Source organism: Myxocyprinus asiaticus, chromosome 4, assembly GCF_019703515.2.
Source record: "Myxocyprinus asiaticus isolate MX2 ecotype Aquarium Trade chromosome 4, UBuf_Myxa_2, whole genome shotgun sequence".
NCBI lineage: Eukaryota > Metazoa > Chordata > Actinopteri > Cypriniformes > Catostomidae > Myxocyprinus > Myxocyprinus asiaticus.
Genome location: NC_059347.1, coordinates 33,543,138 through 33,561,495, shown reverse-complemented (window position 1 = coordinate 33,561,495; position 18,358 = coordinate 33,543,138). Strand labels below are relative to the sequence as shown.

General features: G+C 47.0%; 1 protein-coding gene across 5 annotated transcripts in view; it reads left to right on the top strand.

Annotated features, from left to right (window-relative positions):
- The window catches only part of LOC127439655 (MAP/microtubule affinity-regulating kinase 4-like), a 66,446-nt gene that overhangs the window by 40,987 nt on the left and 7,101 nt on the right, over positions 1 to 18,358 (top strand). For all 5 annotated transcript variants that reach the window (XM_051695895.1, XM_051695897.1, XM_051695899.1 and 2 more), the window contains exons 6-13: positions 3,143 to 3,213; positions 3,375 to 3,431; positions 3,619 to 3,855; positions 11,649 to 11,768; positions 17,095 to 17,194; positions 17,339 to 17,448; positions 17,574 to 17,748; positions 17,840 to 18,051. In XM_051695895.1, coding sequence (XP_051551855.1) covers positions 3,143 to 3,213; positions 3,375 to 3,431; positions 3,619 to 3,855; positions 11,649 to 11,768; positions 17,095 to 17,194; positions 17,339 to 17,448; positions 17,574 to 17,748; positions 17,840 to 18,051 — 1,082 coding nt within the window. The remainder of the gene's footprint in view (positions 1 to 3,142; positions 3,214 to 3,374; positions 3,432 to 3,618; positions 3,856 to 11,648; positions 11,769 to 17,094; positions 17,195 to 17,338; positions 17,449 to 17,573; positions 17,749 to 17,839; positions 18,052 to 18,358) is intronic.

Sequence of the window (18,358 nt, the reverse complement as noted above, 5' to 3'; positions counted from 1 at the left end):
GACGCAGGCGAGGGAGACGAGCCGGTGTGCTGGTCAAGCTCCGTCGGCAGGGCTTTCGAACAACGCTGCCGAGCATTCATCTAGCGAATCTCCGCTCTCTCCCTAACAAAATGGACGAACTACATCTCCTCACCCACACAAACAAGGACTTTTCAACCTCTGCTGCCTTGTGCTTCACAGAAACCTGTGTGTGAGTGAAGCCATTCCAGACAGCACGTTACATCTGCCGGGCTTTCAGCTGTTCAGAGCAGATCGCATCGCAGAGTTAAGGGGGAAAACGAGAGGTGGTGGAACATGCTTTTACATCAATGAAAGTTGGTGTACAGATGTAACAACATTAAAGAAGATGTGCTGTCCTAATTTGGAAGCGCTCTTTATTAACTGTAAGCCTTTCTACTCGCCGTGGGAGTTTTCCTCATTTATTCTTATGTTTACATCGTGCCAAACGTGTGTTTAAATGCCACACTGCAACAGCTGGCTGATCAAATCACAGACACAGAACAACAATACCCGGACTCAGTTATTATTATTCTTGGGGATTTTAACAAAGCAAACCTCACACGTGAACTGCCCAAATACAAACAGCACATTACATGCCCAACCAGAGACAGAAATATACTGAATCACTGCTACACAACAATAAAGGATGCATATCGCTCTGTCCCTAGAGCAGCTTTGGGACTATCTGATCACTGTCTGGTTCATCTTCTTCCAACCTATAGACAGAAATTAAAATCTGCTTAGCCTGTATTAAGGACTGTAAAGAGATGGACCAACAAAGCAGAGCTGGAACTACAAGCCTATTTCGACTGCACTGATTGGAGTGTTTTAAGGCTGCAGCCACTGACCTGGATGAGCTCACAGATACTGTTACATCATATATCAGTTTCTGTGAGGATATGTGCATTCCTACTAGGACTTATTTAACATTTAACAATGACAAACCATGGTTTACAGTAGAGCTCAGGCAGGTTCATCAGGCCAAAGAGGATGCTTACAGAGTTGGGGATAAAGTCTTGTACAATTAGGCCAGGAACACACTGAATAAGGGAATCAGAGTGGCTAAATGAAGATACTCTGAGAAGCTGAAAAACAAGTTTTTCAAAAACAAAGGATAAGGAAAGCACAGGGCCCAGATGGCATTTCACCTGCATGTCTTAGATCCTGTGCTAACCAGCTGGCCCCCATCTTCACACAGATCTTCAATAGATCACTGGAGCAGTGTGAAGTCCCATGCTGTTTCAAACGTTCCACTATCATCCCCATCCCAAAGAAACCAAAAATCACATGACTTAATGACTACAGACCTGTCACCCTGATGTCTGTGGTCATGAAGTCAGTTGAGAGGCTGGTGTTGGCCCACCTGAAGGACATCACTGGACCCTTTCTAGATCCCCTTCAATTTGTTTATTGAGCAAACAGGTCTGTGGATGATGCAGTCAACATGGGATTGCATCATATCCTGCAACATCTGGACAGACCAGGGACATATTCAGGGATCCTTTTTGTGGACTTCAGTTCGGCTTTCAACACCATCATCCCAGCTATTCTCCAGACTAAATTACACCAACACTCTGTTCCCATGTCTATCTGTCAGTGGATTACCAGCTTTCTGACAGACAGGCAGCAGCTTGTGAGATAGGGGAAATTCACTTCCAGCACCTGTACAATCAGCACTGGTGCCCCCCAGGGATGTGTGCTCTCCCCACTACTCTTCTCCCTCTACACCAATGACTGCATTGCCAAGGACCCCTCTGTCAAGCACCTGAAGTTTGCAGACGACACCACTGTCATCAGCCTCATCTGAGATGATGATGAGTCTGTATACAGAAGGGAGGTTAAACAGCTGGCTGTCTGGTGCAGTCAAAACAACCTTGAGCTGAACACTCTCAAAACGGTGGAAATGATTGTGGACTTTAGGAGGAACCCCCCAGCACTGTCCCCCCTCACCATTCTAAACAGCACTGTGGCAGTAGTGGAGTCATTCAGGTTCCTGGGCACTACCATCTCACAGGACCTGAAGTGGGAGACCCACATTGACTCCACTGTGAAAAAGGCCCATCAGAGGTTGCACTTCCTTCATCAGTTGAGGAAGTTCAGCCTGCCACAGGTGCTGCTGATACAGTTCTACTCAGCGGTCATTGAGTCTGTCCTCTGCACTTTAATAACTGTCTGGTTTGGTTCAGCTATGAAATCAGACATCAGAAGACTACAAAGGACAGTTTGGACTGCTGAGAGGATTATTGGTTGCCCCCTGCCCCCCCCCTTCAAGAACTATACACTTCCAGAGTGAGGGAAAAGGCTAGAAAAATCACTCTGGACCCCACTCACCCTGCCCACTACCTTTTTGAACTGTTGCCTTCTGGCCGACGCTTCAGAGCTCTGAGCACCAGAACTGTCAGGCACAGGAACAGTTTTTTCCCCCAGGCTATCCATCTCATGAACAGTTAAAACTGCTCCTTTGAGCAATAATTAATGTGCAATATACAGCTTAGTCTTTTTATATTATCCAACACATCCTACCTCTTCTGCCATTACATTCCCTTGCACTGTACATAACCAATTTGTATTTAGATTTGCACTATGTATGTGTATGTGTGTGTATGTATGTATGTATGTATATGTATGTATATATGTGTATATATGTGTGTGTGTGTCTGTGTGTGTGTATGTATGTATGTGTGTGTATGTATGTGTATGTGTGTATATATATATATATATATATATATATATATATATATATATATATATGTGTGTGTGTGTGTGTGTGTGTGTGTGTGTATATGTATGTATTTGTGTATGTGTGTGTGTGTGTGTGTGTGTGTGTGTGTATATATGTATATATATATATATATATATATATATATATATATATATATATATATATATATATATATATATATATTGTCTATTGTGTTTTCTATATATACTTTTTCTTTTCAATATTTATCTATTTTTTTTTTTCAATTTTAATTATTTTTGAAAAGTCTTGTTGCTGTTTTTGTATTGTTGTGTACTGGAAGCTGTTGTGTACATACAAATTCCTTGTATGTGTAAGCATACTTGGCAATAAAGCTCATACTGATACTGATTCTGATAATATTGTGATCTTTAAGATATATTTTCATGTGCTGATTTCTAGGTGAGGTGTTTGATTACCTGGTGTCTCATGGGAGAATGAAAGAGATTGAGGCTAGAGCCAAATTCAGACAGGTGAGATGTTTACCTCAACACTATACTGCATACAGTGTAGGACTAAATAATCAGGATACTGCACTGTTACACCACATTAAACCTCCAGTTTACAGTTTTAGCTCCTATTTGACAGTTTTTTGTGTACTTACTGGTTTGTATTATTTTTAATTTTGTTTCAGATTGTGTCAGCTGTTCATTACTGTCATCAGAAGAATATAGTTCACAGAGATCTGAAGGTACAAGCTGGAATCTTTACACTGAGGAGAATATGTAGTAATGTGTAAAGTATTATGTGATCAGAATTGTTTATGTTTGTATCACTTTTTGTCCTGTTTTGTTTTTTGTTTTTTGTTTTTCTCACACAGTTCAGATCTATACAACATAAATCTCTGTCTCTCTCTCCTTCACTCTTTGCCTCTGTAGGCAGAGAATTTGCTGTTGGATGCAGATGCTAATATAAAGATAGCAGACTTTGGCTTTAGTAATGAGTTTACGTTGGGGAATAAATTGGACACATTCTGTGGTTCCCCGCCTTATGCAGCCCCAGAGCTCTTTCAAGGCAAAAAGTATGATGGGCCAGAGGTGGACATCTGGAGTCTGGGGGTCATCCTCTACACGCTGGTCAGCGGGTCTCTTCCTTTTGATGGACAGAACCTCAAGGTACAGTTACTTCATTCTTAAACCCACCACTATCTTTTCAAAACCCATTAAAGTAATAGTTAACCCAAAAATGAAAATTCCCTCATCATTTACTCACCCTTATGCCTTTACAGATGTGTATGAGTTTCTTTTTTCTGCTGAACACGAACAAAGATTTTTGAAGAATATTTAAGGTCTGTTGGTCCATACAGTGCAAGTGAATGGGTACCTGCATTTGGAAGCTCCAAAAGCACATAAAGGCAGCATAAATGTAATCCATATGACATTCTTCTTTTATTTTGGCAATTCTTCATACATATTGCCAGCTACTGGGCAGGGAGGAGAATTTATAGTAAAAAGGACTTAAATATTGATCTGTGTCTCACCCATATCTGTCATATTGGTTCTGAAGACATGGATTTAATCACTGGAGTCATATGGATTACTTTTATGCTGCCTTTATGTGCATTTTGGAGCTTCAAAACTTTGGTACCCATTCACTTGAGTTGTGAGGACATACAGAGCTGAAATATTCTTCTAAAAATCTTTGTGTTCAGCAGAAAAAAGAAAGTCATACACATCTGGGACTGCATGAGGGTGAGTAAATGATGAAGGAAATTTCATTTCCCTATCTGTCACTCACTCTACGTTATGTCGATGTAGTGACACTAGGGGGTCACTCTTGGGAGCCCCAAACACCTCTGCTTTTTGAAAAAAGGCCAATGGGAATTGGTGAGTGGAATTTGCATGCCACTCCCCTGGACATACGGGTATAAAAGGAGCTGGTATGCAACCACTCATTCAGATTTTCTCTTCAGAGCCGAGCAGTTGCATTCAGTGCACTGAATTCAATTCTCCCTTACGTTCATCTCAAACTGCTGGATTTACGGTGCATTTCAGCAGCTTCTCCCCCTCTGCACCCATGGAGTGCAGAGAATGCCCCTGGGCTCTTCGGCGGAGCAAAACAAAAAGTATATTCTAAAAGAGTATATTTTCATAAAAGAGTAGCACACACGGAACATCTTTTTAAAGATACCTTTCCGTTTGTGTGTTATTCTTGGTTGCGGTCGTTATCTCTCCGCTTCTGACGGCCATGATCGCTGTCTTACATGTCTGGGCTCTGCCCACACGGAGACATCGTTCGTGGATGGGTTTTGTCCTCATTGCAAGAACATGACCATGGCAACGTTGCGGTCGCGGCTTGCCTTCGTAAGAAAGCAAGCCACCCCAGCAGCTCCCCGCCTCGGTCCTTCTACCTACGGATATGAGGCCTCGCCGGTTAGCACTGGGGGCGATTTGGGGACTTCAGTGGGAGCACCTCCACCGGGTAACCCTCCACGGACCTCCCATTCCTCAGCACGCTCGCTTGCCCCGGTCGGGCTCTCGGATGAGACCGCCGGCTCGTCTCTCGGCGAGTTCGACCTCTTATTCGGGGCCTGGGAAGATGATGAGTTATCGAGTGCAGCATCGGAGAGCAGGCTCATTCAGTCTGACGCGGAGGCTTCTGCTGGGCTTCCTCCTTCGGGTATGGTCGCCAAGTCTCAGGCCGACGCGGAGATGACGGACATGCTTTCCCAGGCAGCAACCTGGTCGAGATAAGAGAGGCGGACAAGGCACGGTTCCTTGACGCCCCAATTTCCCAGGTTGGCCTGTTCGGCGACACCATTGAGGACTTTGCCCAGCAGTTCTCGGCAGTGAAGCAGCAGACGGAGGCTATTCAACACATCCTGCCCCAGCGCGGCTCAAGACCCCGCACCCCGTCTGCTTGTCGCCAAGGGCGTCCTCCTGCAGCAACAGCACCGGCTCCACCACAGCCCACTCCCACGGCCGGGCCCCGGTGTGGAGCCCACCGCAGGAAGCAGACCCCACCCGTCACAAGGCCAAGGAAGGCTTCGAATCGCCCCTAAGACGGGCGACCCGGGGACGAGGAGACCCACTTCTATGCAGCTGGTAGACAGACCACTCCATCCCCCAGTGGAGGGCCAGGAGGATAATCTTTTGTTTCATTTTTTGCCGCATGCCCAAGAGGCTGCGGTACCCAAAACTTCAACAAAAGAGTGGTTTTCTTGTTCCCTGGGTCACATGTCAGGTGCGCATGGCCGTCGTCACGACCGCCATCCACCGTCCCATTTTGGCAGGTTCGGCACTCCAGCGGCAGACCCCCCACCCCTGCGTGTCCAGCTGTGGCACAAACATGCCCACACTGGGTTGGTTCCGATGGACTGCGGGGACGATATTCCTCCTCCCCCCCTCGACCAATCTTATGGTGGGCGTCAGGAGCCAGGTAAGTGCTTCGATGTCTCTGGACTCAGCACAGCCACGGAGTTCGAGCCCCCTCGACGTGGCGCCTCAGGCTCCGCCCCACCACGAGGCCCCACCCGCAGGTATGTCCAACGTGATTGTCCCCTTGGTCCCCCTTGCCAGGAGTTTGGATGCCTGGTTCGCGCTTTCCAACCCGTCGCGATGGCTGACCCGGACCGTCTGACTCGGCTATGCGATTCAGTTCGCCAGGCGCCCGCCCAGATTCAGCGGTGTCCGCTTCACCTCGGTGAAGGGTGAGAATGCCACTACCTTGCGTGTGGAGATCGCTACCCTTCTACGGAAGGGTGCAATAGAGCCTGTCCCTCCGGCCAAGATGAAGAAGGGGTTTTACAGCCCCTACTTCATCGTACCGAAGAAAGGCAGTGGGTTGCGGCCAATCTTGGACCTGCGAGTACTGAACCAGGCCTTGCACAGACTCCTGTTCAAGATGCTGATGCAAAAACGCATTTTAGCAAGATTCTGGCATCAAGATTGGTTCGTGGCGGTAGACCTGAAGGACGCGTACTTCCACGTCTCGGTCTTACCTTGACACAGACCCTTCCTGCAGTTTGATTTCGAGGGATGGGCATACCAGTACAAGGTCCTCGCCTTTCGCCTGTCCTTGTCCCCTCGCATCTTCACGAAGGTCACAGAGGCAGCCCTTGCCCCGCTAAGGGAAGTGGGCATCCACATCCTCAATTAATTTATAATTATAATTTATAATTTTATTTATTTATCACAGATTATACATTTGCACATATACAGTGAAATTCTTTTTTTTCACGTATTTCAATTATCTCGATGACTGGCTAATCCTAGCTCACTCTCGGGATGTGTTGTGTGCCAGCCGACTGGGGCTTCGGGTCAACTGGGAAAAAAGCAAGCTCTCCCCGGTTCAGAGCATATCTTTTCTCGGCTTGGAGTTGGACACAGTCTCGATGACAGCGTGCCTCACGAACGAGCACGCACAGTCAGTGCTGAACTGTCTGAAGGCGTTCAGACAGAAGACAGTGGTTCCACTGAAACTTTTTCAGAGGCTCCTGGGACATATGGCATCCTCAGCGGTAGCCACACTGCTCGGGTTGATGCATATGAGACCGCTTCAGCACTGGCTTCAGACTCGAGTCCCGGGATGGGCATGGCGCCGCGGGACACATCGGGTGGTTGTCACGCCGATCTGTCACCGCTTCTTCAGCCCTTGGACCGACCTTGCATTTCTACGGGCAGGGGTTCCCCTAGAGCAGGTCTCCAGGCGTGTCGTGGTTACAACGGACGCCTCCAAGATGGGATGGGGCACCGTATGCAATGGGCACACAGCCGCCGGCTCCTGGACTGGTCCGCTGCTGCGTTGGCACATCAACTGCCTCGAGTTGTTGGCAGTACTGCTCGCCCAGCGGAGGTTCCGGCCATTGATCCAGGGCAAGCACGTGTTGGTCCGGATGGACAACACAGCAGCGGTAGCATACATCAACCGTCAAGGCAGTCTACACTCCCGTTGTATGTCACAACTCGCTCGCCGTCTCCTCCTTTGGAGTCAGCAGCACCTCAAGTCGCTACGAGCCACTCACATCCCGGGCGACCGCAACACCGCAGCAGACGCGCTGTCACGACAGGTTACACTCAGGGGAGAGTGGAGACTCCACCCCCAGGTGGTCCAGCTGATTTAGAGTCAATTCAGTCAAGCACAGGTAGACCTGTTTGCTTCCCGGTAATACTCCCACTTCCCGCTTTGGTACGCCCTGACTGAGGCACCTCTCGGTATAAACGCGCTGGCACACAGCTGGCCCCTGGGATTATGCAAATATGCGTTTCCCCCAGTGAGCCTACTTGCAAAGACCCTGTGAAAGGTCAGGGAGGACAAGGAGCAGGTCGTCCTAGTAGCACCCTACTGGCCCACCCAGATGTGGTTCTCAGACCTCACGCTCCTTGCGACAGCCCCCCCCCGGCGAATTCCCTTGAGGAAGGACCTTCTTTCTCAGGAACGGGACACCATCTGGCACTCACGACCAGACCTCTGGAATCTCCACGTCTGGCCCTTGGACGGGACGCGGAAGCCCTAAGTGGACTACCACCGGCGGTGGTAGACAAGATCACTCAGGCTAGGGCTCCCTCTACGAGGTGCCAGTATGCCTTGAAGTGACGTCTGTTCACTAAGTGGTGTTCTTCCTGACGCGAAGACCCCCAGAGATGCACAGTCGGATCGGTGCTTTCCTTTCCCCAGGCCCTGACCAGTGGCGGCTCTTTGGCAGACATCTGCAGAGCAGCGGGCTGGGCAACACATTTGCAAGGTTCTACAATCTCTGGGTTGAGCCGGTTTCGTCCCGTGTATTGTCAGGTACAAGCAGGTAAGTTCCGGGACAGATGGCCAGGTGTACCGCTTGCGCATAGCGCCTTTCCCCTCCCATGAGGTGAAGACATGTGCTTTTGACCTCCAGTCGTGTTCACAAGCTGTGATCCCTGGATGACTTTCCTCCTTAGCCCTGTGGCAGACGAGTTTGTGGAGAAATTCGCTGCCGACCCAGTACGTGTGCTAATTAGGCCCTGTACTGGGGTAGGTGCTTCACATGTGCTGGTTCCCCGTAGGTGACCCCATGTGATATCTTCCGCTAAATCGTTTCCCTGTCGGTAAACTGCGTCTTCCTTGGACAGAGACCCCTCTGACCCTGGTCACCATGTTGGTAGAAGATCTTCCCTCCTCGGGTAGGACCTACCATGCGACTTCTCCACATGACATACTTCCGACAAGACTCAGTAAGACCATGTGACGTATTTTCACTCAAAATACCACCCCCTCCCTCTCTGGGTGGTGTGTGGTCTCCGTGGTGTCTTCCCCTTGGGAGTGACACCCCCCCCAACGTAGACTTTTATGGCCCCCAGTTGGTTAACAAATTCCACTCTTTTTGGGGAGAAAAAAGAGGAAAAGAGGCCACGGCTGGTCTAGCCTGTCCCTACTGTTGGGCAGTCGACTTGTTCCCAAAGGACCGTTTGACGCTCATAAGAGCGTCGGGGGAGGTTACGTGACGGCCTGGTGCGCTGGCTACGAGGCACACAGCGGTCTGCCCGTCTCGCACTGCCAATCCACATAACACAGTTCAGCTATTTTATGGCATTTTGTATAGGGACCCCTAGTGTCACTACATCGACACAACGTCGAGTGAGTGACAGATAGGGAACGTCCTAGTTATTTTCGTAACCTCCGTTCCCTGATGGAGGGAATGAGACGTTGTGTCCCTCTTGCCACAATGCTGAACTACCCGCTGAAATGTCCGGGACCTCGTCTCGGCTCCTCAGCACAAAACCTGAATGAGTGGTTACATACCAGCTCCTTTTATACCCGTATGTCCGAGGGAGTGGCATGCAAATTCCACTCACCAATTCCCATTGGCCTTTTTTCAAAAAGCAGAGGTATTTTGGGCTCCCAAGAGTGACCCCTACTGTCACTACATTGACACAACATCTCGTTCCCTCCATCAGGGAACGGAGGTTACGAAAGTAACCAGTACGTTTTGGGTGGACTATCCCTTTAACACCCTGTATCCTGGAGTTGGGGGAAGAATCGATACAGTATTATATTGCAGTTCTTGTTGTGATATTGAATCAATAAACTGACATCAACAATTCTTTGATGCCTTTCATGGACATTAACATTGTTTGGTACTTAATAACTAATGTTAATTATAATAATTACAATTCCTTACATTTATATAGTACTTTTCTAGACACTCAGTGTGCTTTGCATAGTATTGGGGGACTCACCTCAATCACCACCAGTGTGCAGCATTCACCTGGATGATGCAATGGCATCCACTGTGTGCCAGAACGCCCTCCAGACACTATCGGTGGAGAGGGGAGTACAGTGATGGAGCTAATTCATATAGTTGAAGTCAGAAGTTTACATACACCTTAGCCAAATACATTTAAACTAAGTTTTTCACAATTCCTGACATTTAATCGTAGAAAACATTCCCAGTCTTAGGTCCATTAGGATCACTTCTTTATTTTAAGAATGTTAAATGTCAGAATAATAGAGAGAATGATTTATTTCAGCTTTTATTTCTTTCATCACATTCCCAGTTTGTCAGAAGTTTACATGCACTTTGTTAGTATTTGATGGCATTGCGTTTAAATTGTTTAACTTGGGTAAAACATTTTGGGTAGCCTTCCACAAGCTTCTCACAATAAGTTGCTGGAATTTTGGCCCATTCCTCCAGACAGAACTGGTGTAACTGAGTCAGGTTTGTAGGCCTCCTTGCTTGCACACACTTCTTCAGTTTTGCCCACAAATTTTCTATCAGATTGAGGTCAGGGCTTTGTGATGGCCACTCCAATACCTTGACTTTGTTGTCCTTAAGCCATTTTGCCACAACTTTGGAGGTATGCTTGGGACCCATTTGCGACTGAGCTTTAACTTCCTGGCTGATGTCTTGAGATGTTGCTTCAATATATCACATAATTTTCCTTCCTCATGATGCTATCAATTTTGTGAAGTGCACCAGTCCCTCTTGCAGCAAAGCACCCCCACAACATGATGCTGCCACCCCTATGGTTCACGGTTGGGATGGTGTTCTTCGGCTTGCAAGCCTCACCCTTTTTCCTCCAAACATAATGATGGTCATTATGGCCAAACATTTCAATTGTTGTTTCATTAGACCAGAGGACATTTCTCCAAAAAGTAAGATCTTTGTGGAGATAAAATACAAAACAATGCATATATCCAGTATTTCAAATAAACACCAAACTTTGAAGTTTCCAGAGAGAAAATAAAATTTGTTATATGGATGAATTTAAACATTAAACTTATACAGACACAGATGTCTACCTGCAGTAGTTAAACTACTAAATTTTAGGAGCCACTAAGCTAATATAACCTGTCAAACAAAATTGCGTATAGGTTATATGCCACACTGACATAACTAAATAATATAATATTGTAAAGAGAATCTAATATAATATGTAGCTGTGCGCATGCACATTAAAAACATCCAGTACGTCATTGAAGTCAACTACGTAGAGGATTAAATCCACTACGTCTTTGCGCTACAGTCCGCAGTGAGGACAGTCTCCTATATTCGGCGGTTACCTCCCTCACATTCATGCTACGCTTAGGCACTCAATGATCTGAAGGGAGGCTTTAGACTTTAGAAATATGACTGCTACACACGTTGTCTGAGCTCACATTTCACAATATTTTATTTGTTTTATTTATGTATTGTCATTTATTTTTCTCACCCGAATTTTTGAGGAGACACTGCCTCCCTTGCCTACACCCAGGAATCACTAGTGGTGTACATACAGATGAAGACTGTAGCTTGACTGCGCAGACACCTGCTGTTGCTTGACAGTTGCTTTATACTAACTGTAACTTGACTCTATAAGTTTAAGATGCTGTATTAACATTTACATAAAGTGTAATGTGTGTTAACTTTTAATACTTTTTCTAAATTCTGCTTTCTAAATTCTTACTGTCTTAATGATTTAACTTTAGTCACACTGGTGGCATGTGTTTTTTCCAGGAGCTGCGTGAGCGAGTGTTGAGGGGGAAGTATCGTGTGCCCTTCTATATGTCCACAGACTGTGAGGGGATTCTGCGCAGGTTCCTTGTGCTCAATCCCAGCAAACGTTGCACTCTAGAGGTGCCCACTTACACATACACAGACACACACTTAACACTCACACTTTCCAAACCTTGGACATGGAAGCAGATTACATTATATGAAGCATCTGTTCTATATTATTTCTCTGTAAAGTGTTTGTGATTAAAAACAGTGGTTCTCAACTGGTTTTACTTCAGGACTCAGATTTTATATTGGCAATGATTGGTGACCTAACACCCTGTCAACACTAGACGCGAGCAGTGCATCACATTAAAGCAGATAACTCCCATTATAGTCAATGATGCTGTCTACACTCGAAGCGTCCGTTCGCATCGTGTAGCGCCGACAGTAAACAAATGCCCCATGCTATTGCTGATGCACTGCTGAGCTGCTCCAGACACTTTATCATCCTGTCTGTCTGAAATAAAATTATTTTACTTACCAGATATCCTACGTGTGCATCTTTCTGCCTGGAATTTTATTTGTTACCTATTAAAAAAAAATAATGACGGTTGCATTTAAGCCAGCTCATGATGTTTCTGGTCTCTAGTCTACTAATTTAAAAACTCTTTTGTTTCGATGTATATGCAGTTTTAGCAACAATAACATTACAATGATATGTGTATATAGGTAAATGTTTATACCAGTGAATTTCTGTTAAATAACGTAGGACACAGGTTATTAACCGTTGCTGAAGTTTACTCGTGCTTACAGCTAATTGGTCCATACTTTCTGCGCATTATTTAGAATGTTCTTTTTGATGTTTGCAGTGTAGACCATAGATATACATACATAGACCTTATTCACGCTAGCACCATCTTTGATTTTTAATGGGACTGACAATGAGGCTGTGAGGGATAGGCTTGCAGTCTCTTCAGTGGGCTTTACTGCAGTTTAAAGTGTTTTTGGAACGTTCTGCAGACAAAACATTGAAAAAATATCTTTCTAAAAACATTCAGTATACAAAGAACTCCAGACAACATGAGTTTTGGAAAATCAGATGTGATCAAGGAGCTTTTTACAGCTTTATACCATTTGTGCCATTAAAGAGATGGTAAGTCTATCCTTTACAGCCTCGTTGTCATTCCCATTAAAAATCAAAGATGGCGCTCGCTTGAATAAGGTCTATAGATGCCTCAGTCGGCTGGTTCGGATATGTCGACCGCAGTGCCATCTTGGAGCGGTCAACAAGGAAAGCTGTTTAAATTCAAGTGAATGGAGAAGAAGCCTTAGACCACTGCATAAACAGCTTTTGTGTAGAAACAGTTCATCATGTAATAAAATGACAGACTGTGTGCTAATTTTCAGTATGTTTGCCATGATACATTCATTTGAAGAGGACTTTATTTTCAGTTTGCTATGAAAAAAAAAACATTATTTTAGAAGTGAAGTCAGGAATTTTATATCATTTAAAATACTGCCCAATGTTTATGGAAAATCAGATAATCTGAAAGTTGGCTTGAAAAGACTCCAGGCTGTTACAGACCGTATCTGTCGGTTTACTTTCATGTGTTGATGGATGGCTCTTGACCGTTCCAATATGGCGAACACGCCAACGTATCGTGGCCCATAGGAACAGCTGCTAATGAGGTTTCTATGTATAGATATCTGTGGTGTAGACAGCCTCAAGCCTTCGCATCACGTCATGTCTCGTCAACAGACTCGTCCGGTGTAGACAGAGTGTAACAGTATCAAAATTGTTCCCTATCTGTCACTCACTCGAAGTTGTGTCGATGTAGTGACACTAGGGGTCATTTTTGGGAGCCCCGAACACCTCTGCTTTTTGAAAAAAGGCCAATGGCAATTGGCGAGTGGAATTTGCATGCCACTTCCCCCCGAACATACAGGTATAAAAGGAGCTGGTATGCAATCACTCACTGCTGGATTTATGGCGCATTTCAGCAGCTTCTCCCCCTCTGCCCCTGTGGAGAGCAGAGAACGCCCCTGGGCGCTTCGGCAGAGCAAAAGAGTATATTCTAAAAGAGTATATTTTCTTTCTAAAAGAGCGGCACACGGAAACGTCTTTTTAAAAATGCCTTTCCGTTTGTGTGTTATTCCTGATTGCGGTCGTTATCCCTCCGCTTCTGACGGCCACGATCGCTGTCTTACGTGTCTGAGCGCTGCCCACGCGGAGACATCGTTCGTGGATGGGTCTTATCCTCATTGCGAGAACATGACCATGGCAACCTTGCGGTCACGGATTGCATTCGTAAAGCAAGCCACCCCAGCGGCTCCCCGCCTCGGTCCTTCTACCTAAGGGTATGAGGCCGTGCCGATTAGCACTGGGGGTGATTTGAGGACCTCAATGGGAGCACCTCCGCCGGGTAAACCCCCACGGACCTCCCATTCCCCAGCACGTTCGCTTGCCCCGGTCGGGCTCTCGGATGAGACCGCCGGCTCGTCTCACAGCGAGTTCGACCTCTTATTCAGAGCCCGGGAAAATGATGAGTTATCGAGCGCAGCATCGGAGAGCGGGCTCGTCCACTCTGATGCGGACCCCTCGGCTGGGCTCCCTCCTTCGTGTGTGGTCGCCCAGTCTCAGGCCGACGCGGAGATGACGGACATGCTTTCCCGGGCATCTGCGAGCGTCGGGCTACAGTGGAACCCTCCGCTCTCCCCTGAACCCTCACGGCTCGATGATTGGTTCCTGGGCCTAGAGCGCCACTCAAGGCCGCACCCCACCCCGGTCCCTTTCTTTCCAGAAGTGCATGAAGAGCTGACAAGATCATGGGGGGCACCTTTTACTGCCCGATCCTGATCTTTCAGCTCCCCTGCTCTCACTACCCTCGATGGTGGGGCGGCCAAGGGGTATTCGGTGATCCCCCCAGGTGGATAAGGCGCTCTCGGTACACTTGTGCCTGCAGAGCGCCGCCACCTGGCACGGGCGCCCGAAGCTCCCGTCCAGGGCCTGTAGGTTTATGTCGTCCCTGACAGCTAAGGCCTACAGTGCCGCTGGACAAGCTGCCTCCGCCCTGCACGTCATGGCTCTCCTGCAGTTTCACCAAGCCAAGGTGCTAAAAGTGCTGCACGAGGGTAGTTCTGACCCGGGATTGATGCAGGAACTGCACTCGGCAACCGACCATGCTTTCTGGGTGATGAAGGTCAAGGCGATGTCCACCCTGGTGGTCCAGGAACGCCACCTTTGGCTCAATCTGGTCGAGATGAGAGAGGCCGACAAGGCACGGTTCCTTGACACCCCTATCTCCCAGGTAGGCCTATTCGGCGACACCGTCTAGGACTTTGCCCAGCAGTTCTCGGTGGTGAAGCAGCAGACGGAGGCCATTCAACACATCCTGCCCTGGCATGGCTCAAGACCCCGCACCCCGTCTGCCCGTCGCCAAGGGCGTCCTCCTGTAGCAGCAGCACCGGCTCCACCTCAGCCCACCCCCACGGCCCGGCCCCGGCGTGGAGCCCACCGCAGGAAGCAGACGCCTCCTGTCTCATGGCCGGCCGCCAAGAACCCTAGGAAGTCTTCGAAGCGCCCCTGAGACGGGCAACCCAGGGACGAGGAGATCTGCTTCTATGGAGTTGGTAGACAGACCACTCCATCCCCCAGTGGAGAGCCGGGAGGAGAATCTTTTGTTTCATTTTCAAACTTCAACAAAAGAGTGGTTTCCTTGTTCTCTGGGTCACATATCAGGTGCGCACGGCTGTCGTCACGACCGCCGTCCACCGTCCCATTTCAGCAGGTTTGGCGCTCCACCGGTAGACACCCAGCTGTGGCACAAACACACTCACACCGGGTTGACTCCGACGGACTGCGGGAACGATGTTCCTCTTCCCCCCTCCTCGACCAATCTTATGGTGGGTATCAGGAGCCAGGTAAGTGCTTCAATGTCCCTGGACTCAGCATGGCCACGGGGCTCGAGCCATCCATCAACACATGAAAGTAAACTGACAGATACGGTCTGTAACAGCCTGGAGTCTTTTCAAGCCAACTTTCAGATTATCTGATATTCCATGAGCCTCAGATAGGACCTACCATGTGACTGCTCCACATGACATACTTCCAACAAGACTTGGTAAGACCATGTGACGTATTTCCACTCGAAAACCCCCCCTTCTCTGGGCGGGGTGTGGTCTCCGCGGTGTCTTCCCCTTGGGAGTGACACCCCCCTGATGTAGACATTTATGGCCCCCATTCGGTTAACAAATTCCACTCTTTTTGGGGTGAAAAAAAGAGAAAAAGAGGCCACGGCTGGGCTAGCCTGTCTCTATTTGTTGGGCAGTCGACTTGTTCCCGAAGGACCCTTCGGCGCTCATAAGAGCGTTGGGGGAGGTTACGTGATGGCCTGGTGCGCTGGCAACGAGGCACACAGTGGTCTGCCCATCTCGCACCGCCAGTCCACGTAACGCAACACAACGTCGAGTGAGTGACAGATAGGGAACGTCCTGGTTACTTTCGTAACCTCCGTTCCCTGATGGACGGAACGAGATGTTGTGTCCCTCTTCCCACAACGCTGAACTACCCGCTGAAATGGCCGGGACCTTGTCTCGGCTCCTCAGCACAAAACCTGAATGAGTGGTTGCATACTAGCTCCTTTTATACCCGTATGTCTGGGAGAGTGGCATGCAAATTCCACTCGCCAATTCCCATTGGCCTTTTTTCAGAAAGCAGAGGTGTTCGGGGCTCCCAAGAGTGACCCCTAGAGTCACTACATCAACACAACGTCTCGTTCCCTCCATCAGGGAATGGAGGTTACGAAAGTAACCAGGACGTTTGCCATACAAAAGTTAACAAAAATGTTCTTAAAATCAAATATTGAATTTATAAATTGGTTCATTGGTTTTTAACTGTTACTTGAATTTATGATTCCATACTCTCAGCACCCATTAATTCACTACACAAAACTGTTTATCCTCATTGCGAATGGACCCATATTTAATGTTGTCTGGGTCATTTTTTCTTGTTTTGTTCATAATTTTTGAGGATGAGGGTATGTTATGCAGCCTACCCATGTTGACATCTGCCTAATTTGGTTACCTTCTACCAAATGACAGATGAATTTGAATCAAAACACCGTAGAGTTTCATTGGATGTACAGCCTAAAACATGATGTCATGATGTTCTCCTCCCTTTTAAAAGTTCATAATCGTATTTATTTTGCTACTCTGATAACTATACACAATTATGTGGTTAGTTGCATTCTATTATTTGCATTTAGAATTGTTTTTCCCTGTTGTCCTGATCCTATCAGAACAGACCTGCAAGCCAAGGGGCTTAAAAATGTATGCATTGAATAGCCTTAGCTTAAAAGTTGCTGCAAACTGTTATTGATGTACAATTTGAGCTATAAAGCCTGTGCAGTTAAATGACTGAGCTGTGAAGTTTCTGTGTAATCGGTATGCTGTATTCCCTCCACAGCAAGTGATGAAAGACAAGTGGATGAATGCAGGGTTTGAGGGTGATGAGCTAAAGCCTCACATTGAGCCAACGGAGGACTACAGTGACCCCAAACGCATTGGTGAGCATGTAGACCAGCAGGAAACAGGCTAAAATCTGAACTTTCATGCATCTGTTATGCGTTTCACTGTTCGGTTACATTTCTCCTTAGAAAAAAGAAACATATTTCACTCTAACTCACTGATTTCTCTCTATTTTTCTACAGAGATTATGGTTGGGATGGGTTTTACCACAGAAGAGATTAAAGACTCTTTACTAAATCAGAAATATAATGAAGTCACAGCTACATATCTACTGTTGGGCCTGAAGACTGAGGTTAGTGTATTTTTCATTGATTTTTTCCATTGGCAGGTAGTGTAGTTCTCACTGGGAGATAAGCAATTAAACATGATTTAAATGCAGTGGCCATGTGACATTGTTATTCATCGTTATGGTTATAGGATGGTGCCGAGTCTCGAGTTAGTGGCAGTATGACGTTGCCACGAGTGCGTCCAAACCCAGTTACCAACGGAACCAACAAACAATCCACCTCTTCATCATCTTCCTCATCATCACACAGCAAGACTCAACGCAGCACCCCTACCTACCATCGCCAGCGACGGCACAGTGACTTCTGTATGAAAAACTTAATTAGGCATGAATTCCAACCAAAAAACTTAATAGTTAAAGTTGTTAATTATAATATATATGCATGTATGTTGTGCAGGTGGTCCCAGCATGCCTGTGATGCACCCTAAGCGTAGCCCGACCAGTGGCGGAGATCGTGAGCTGCGTGAGAGCCGTATGCCGCCGAGGAAGGCCAGCTGCAGTGTAATGGGCAGCCGGACCCTCCCCCCATCTAGTCCAATGGTCAGCACCGCCAACAACCCCAACAAGGCGGAGATACCTGACCGACGCAAGGAGATGACTGCCACCACTGTGAGAGAGAGAAAGGAGGGTGGGGTTACAGAGGGTGAAGAGTTTCAGAAAGGGAAAATGTGAAATCATATGTTTTCCATGCCTGAAAAAGTCCATTAAATTTCTATAAAGTGAATATAAATTTTTCTAGTTTTGCTCTGCTGTAAAATATTTAATCGACTAGATATTACTAATGTGTAGAGTAAAACATGCTTTCAAGGCACAGTGATTACTTTTGAGTTATATCTTTTTTTAATTAATAGATCGGACCACTTCACAAATCGGTCTGAATAAATCAAATCGGTCTAAAATTAAAATGATTTTTAAA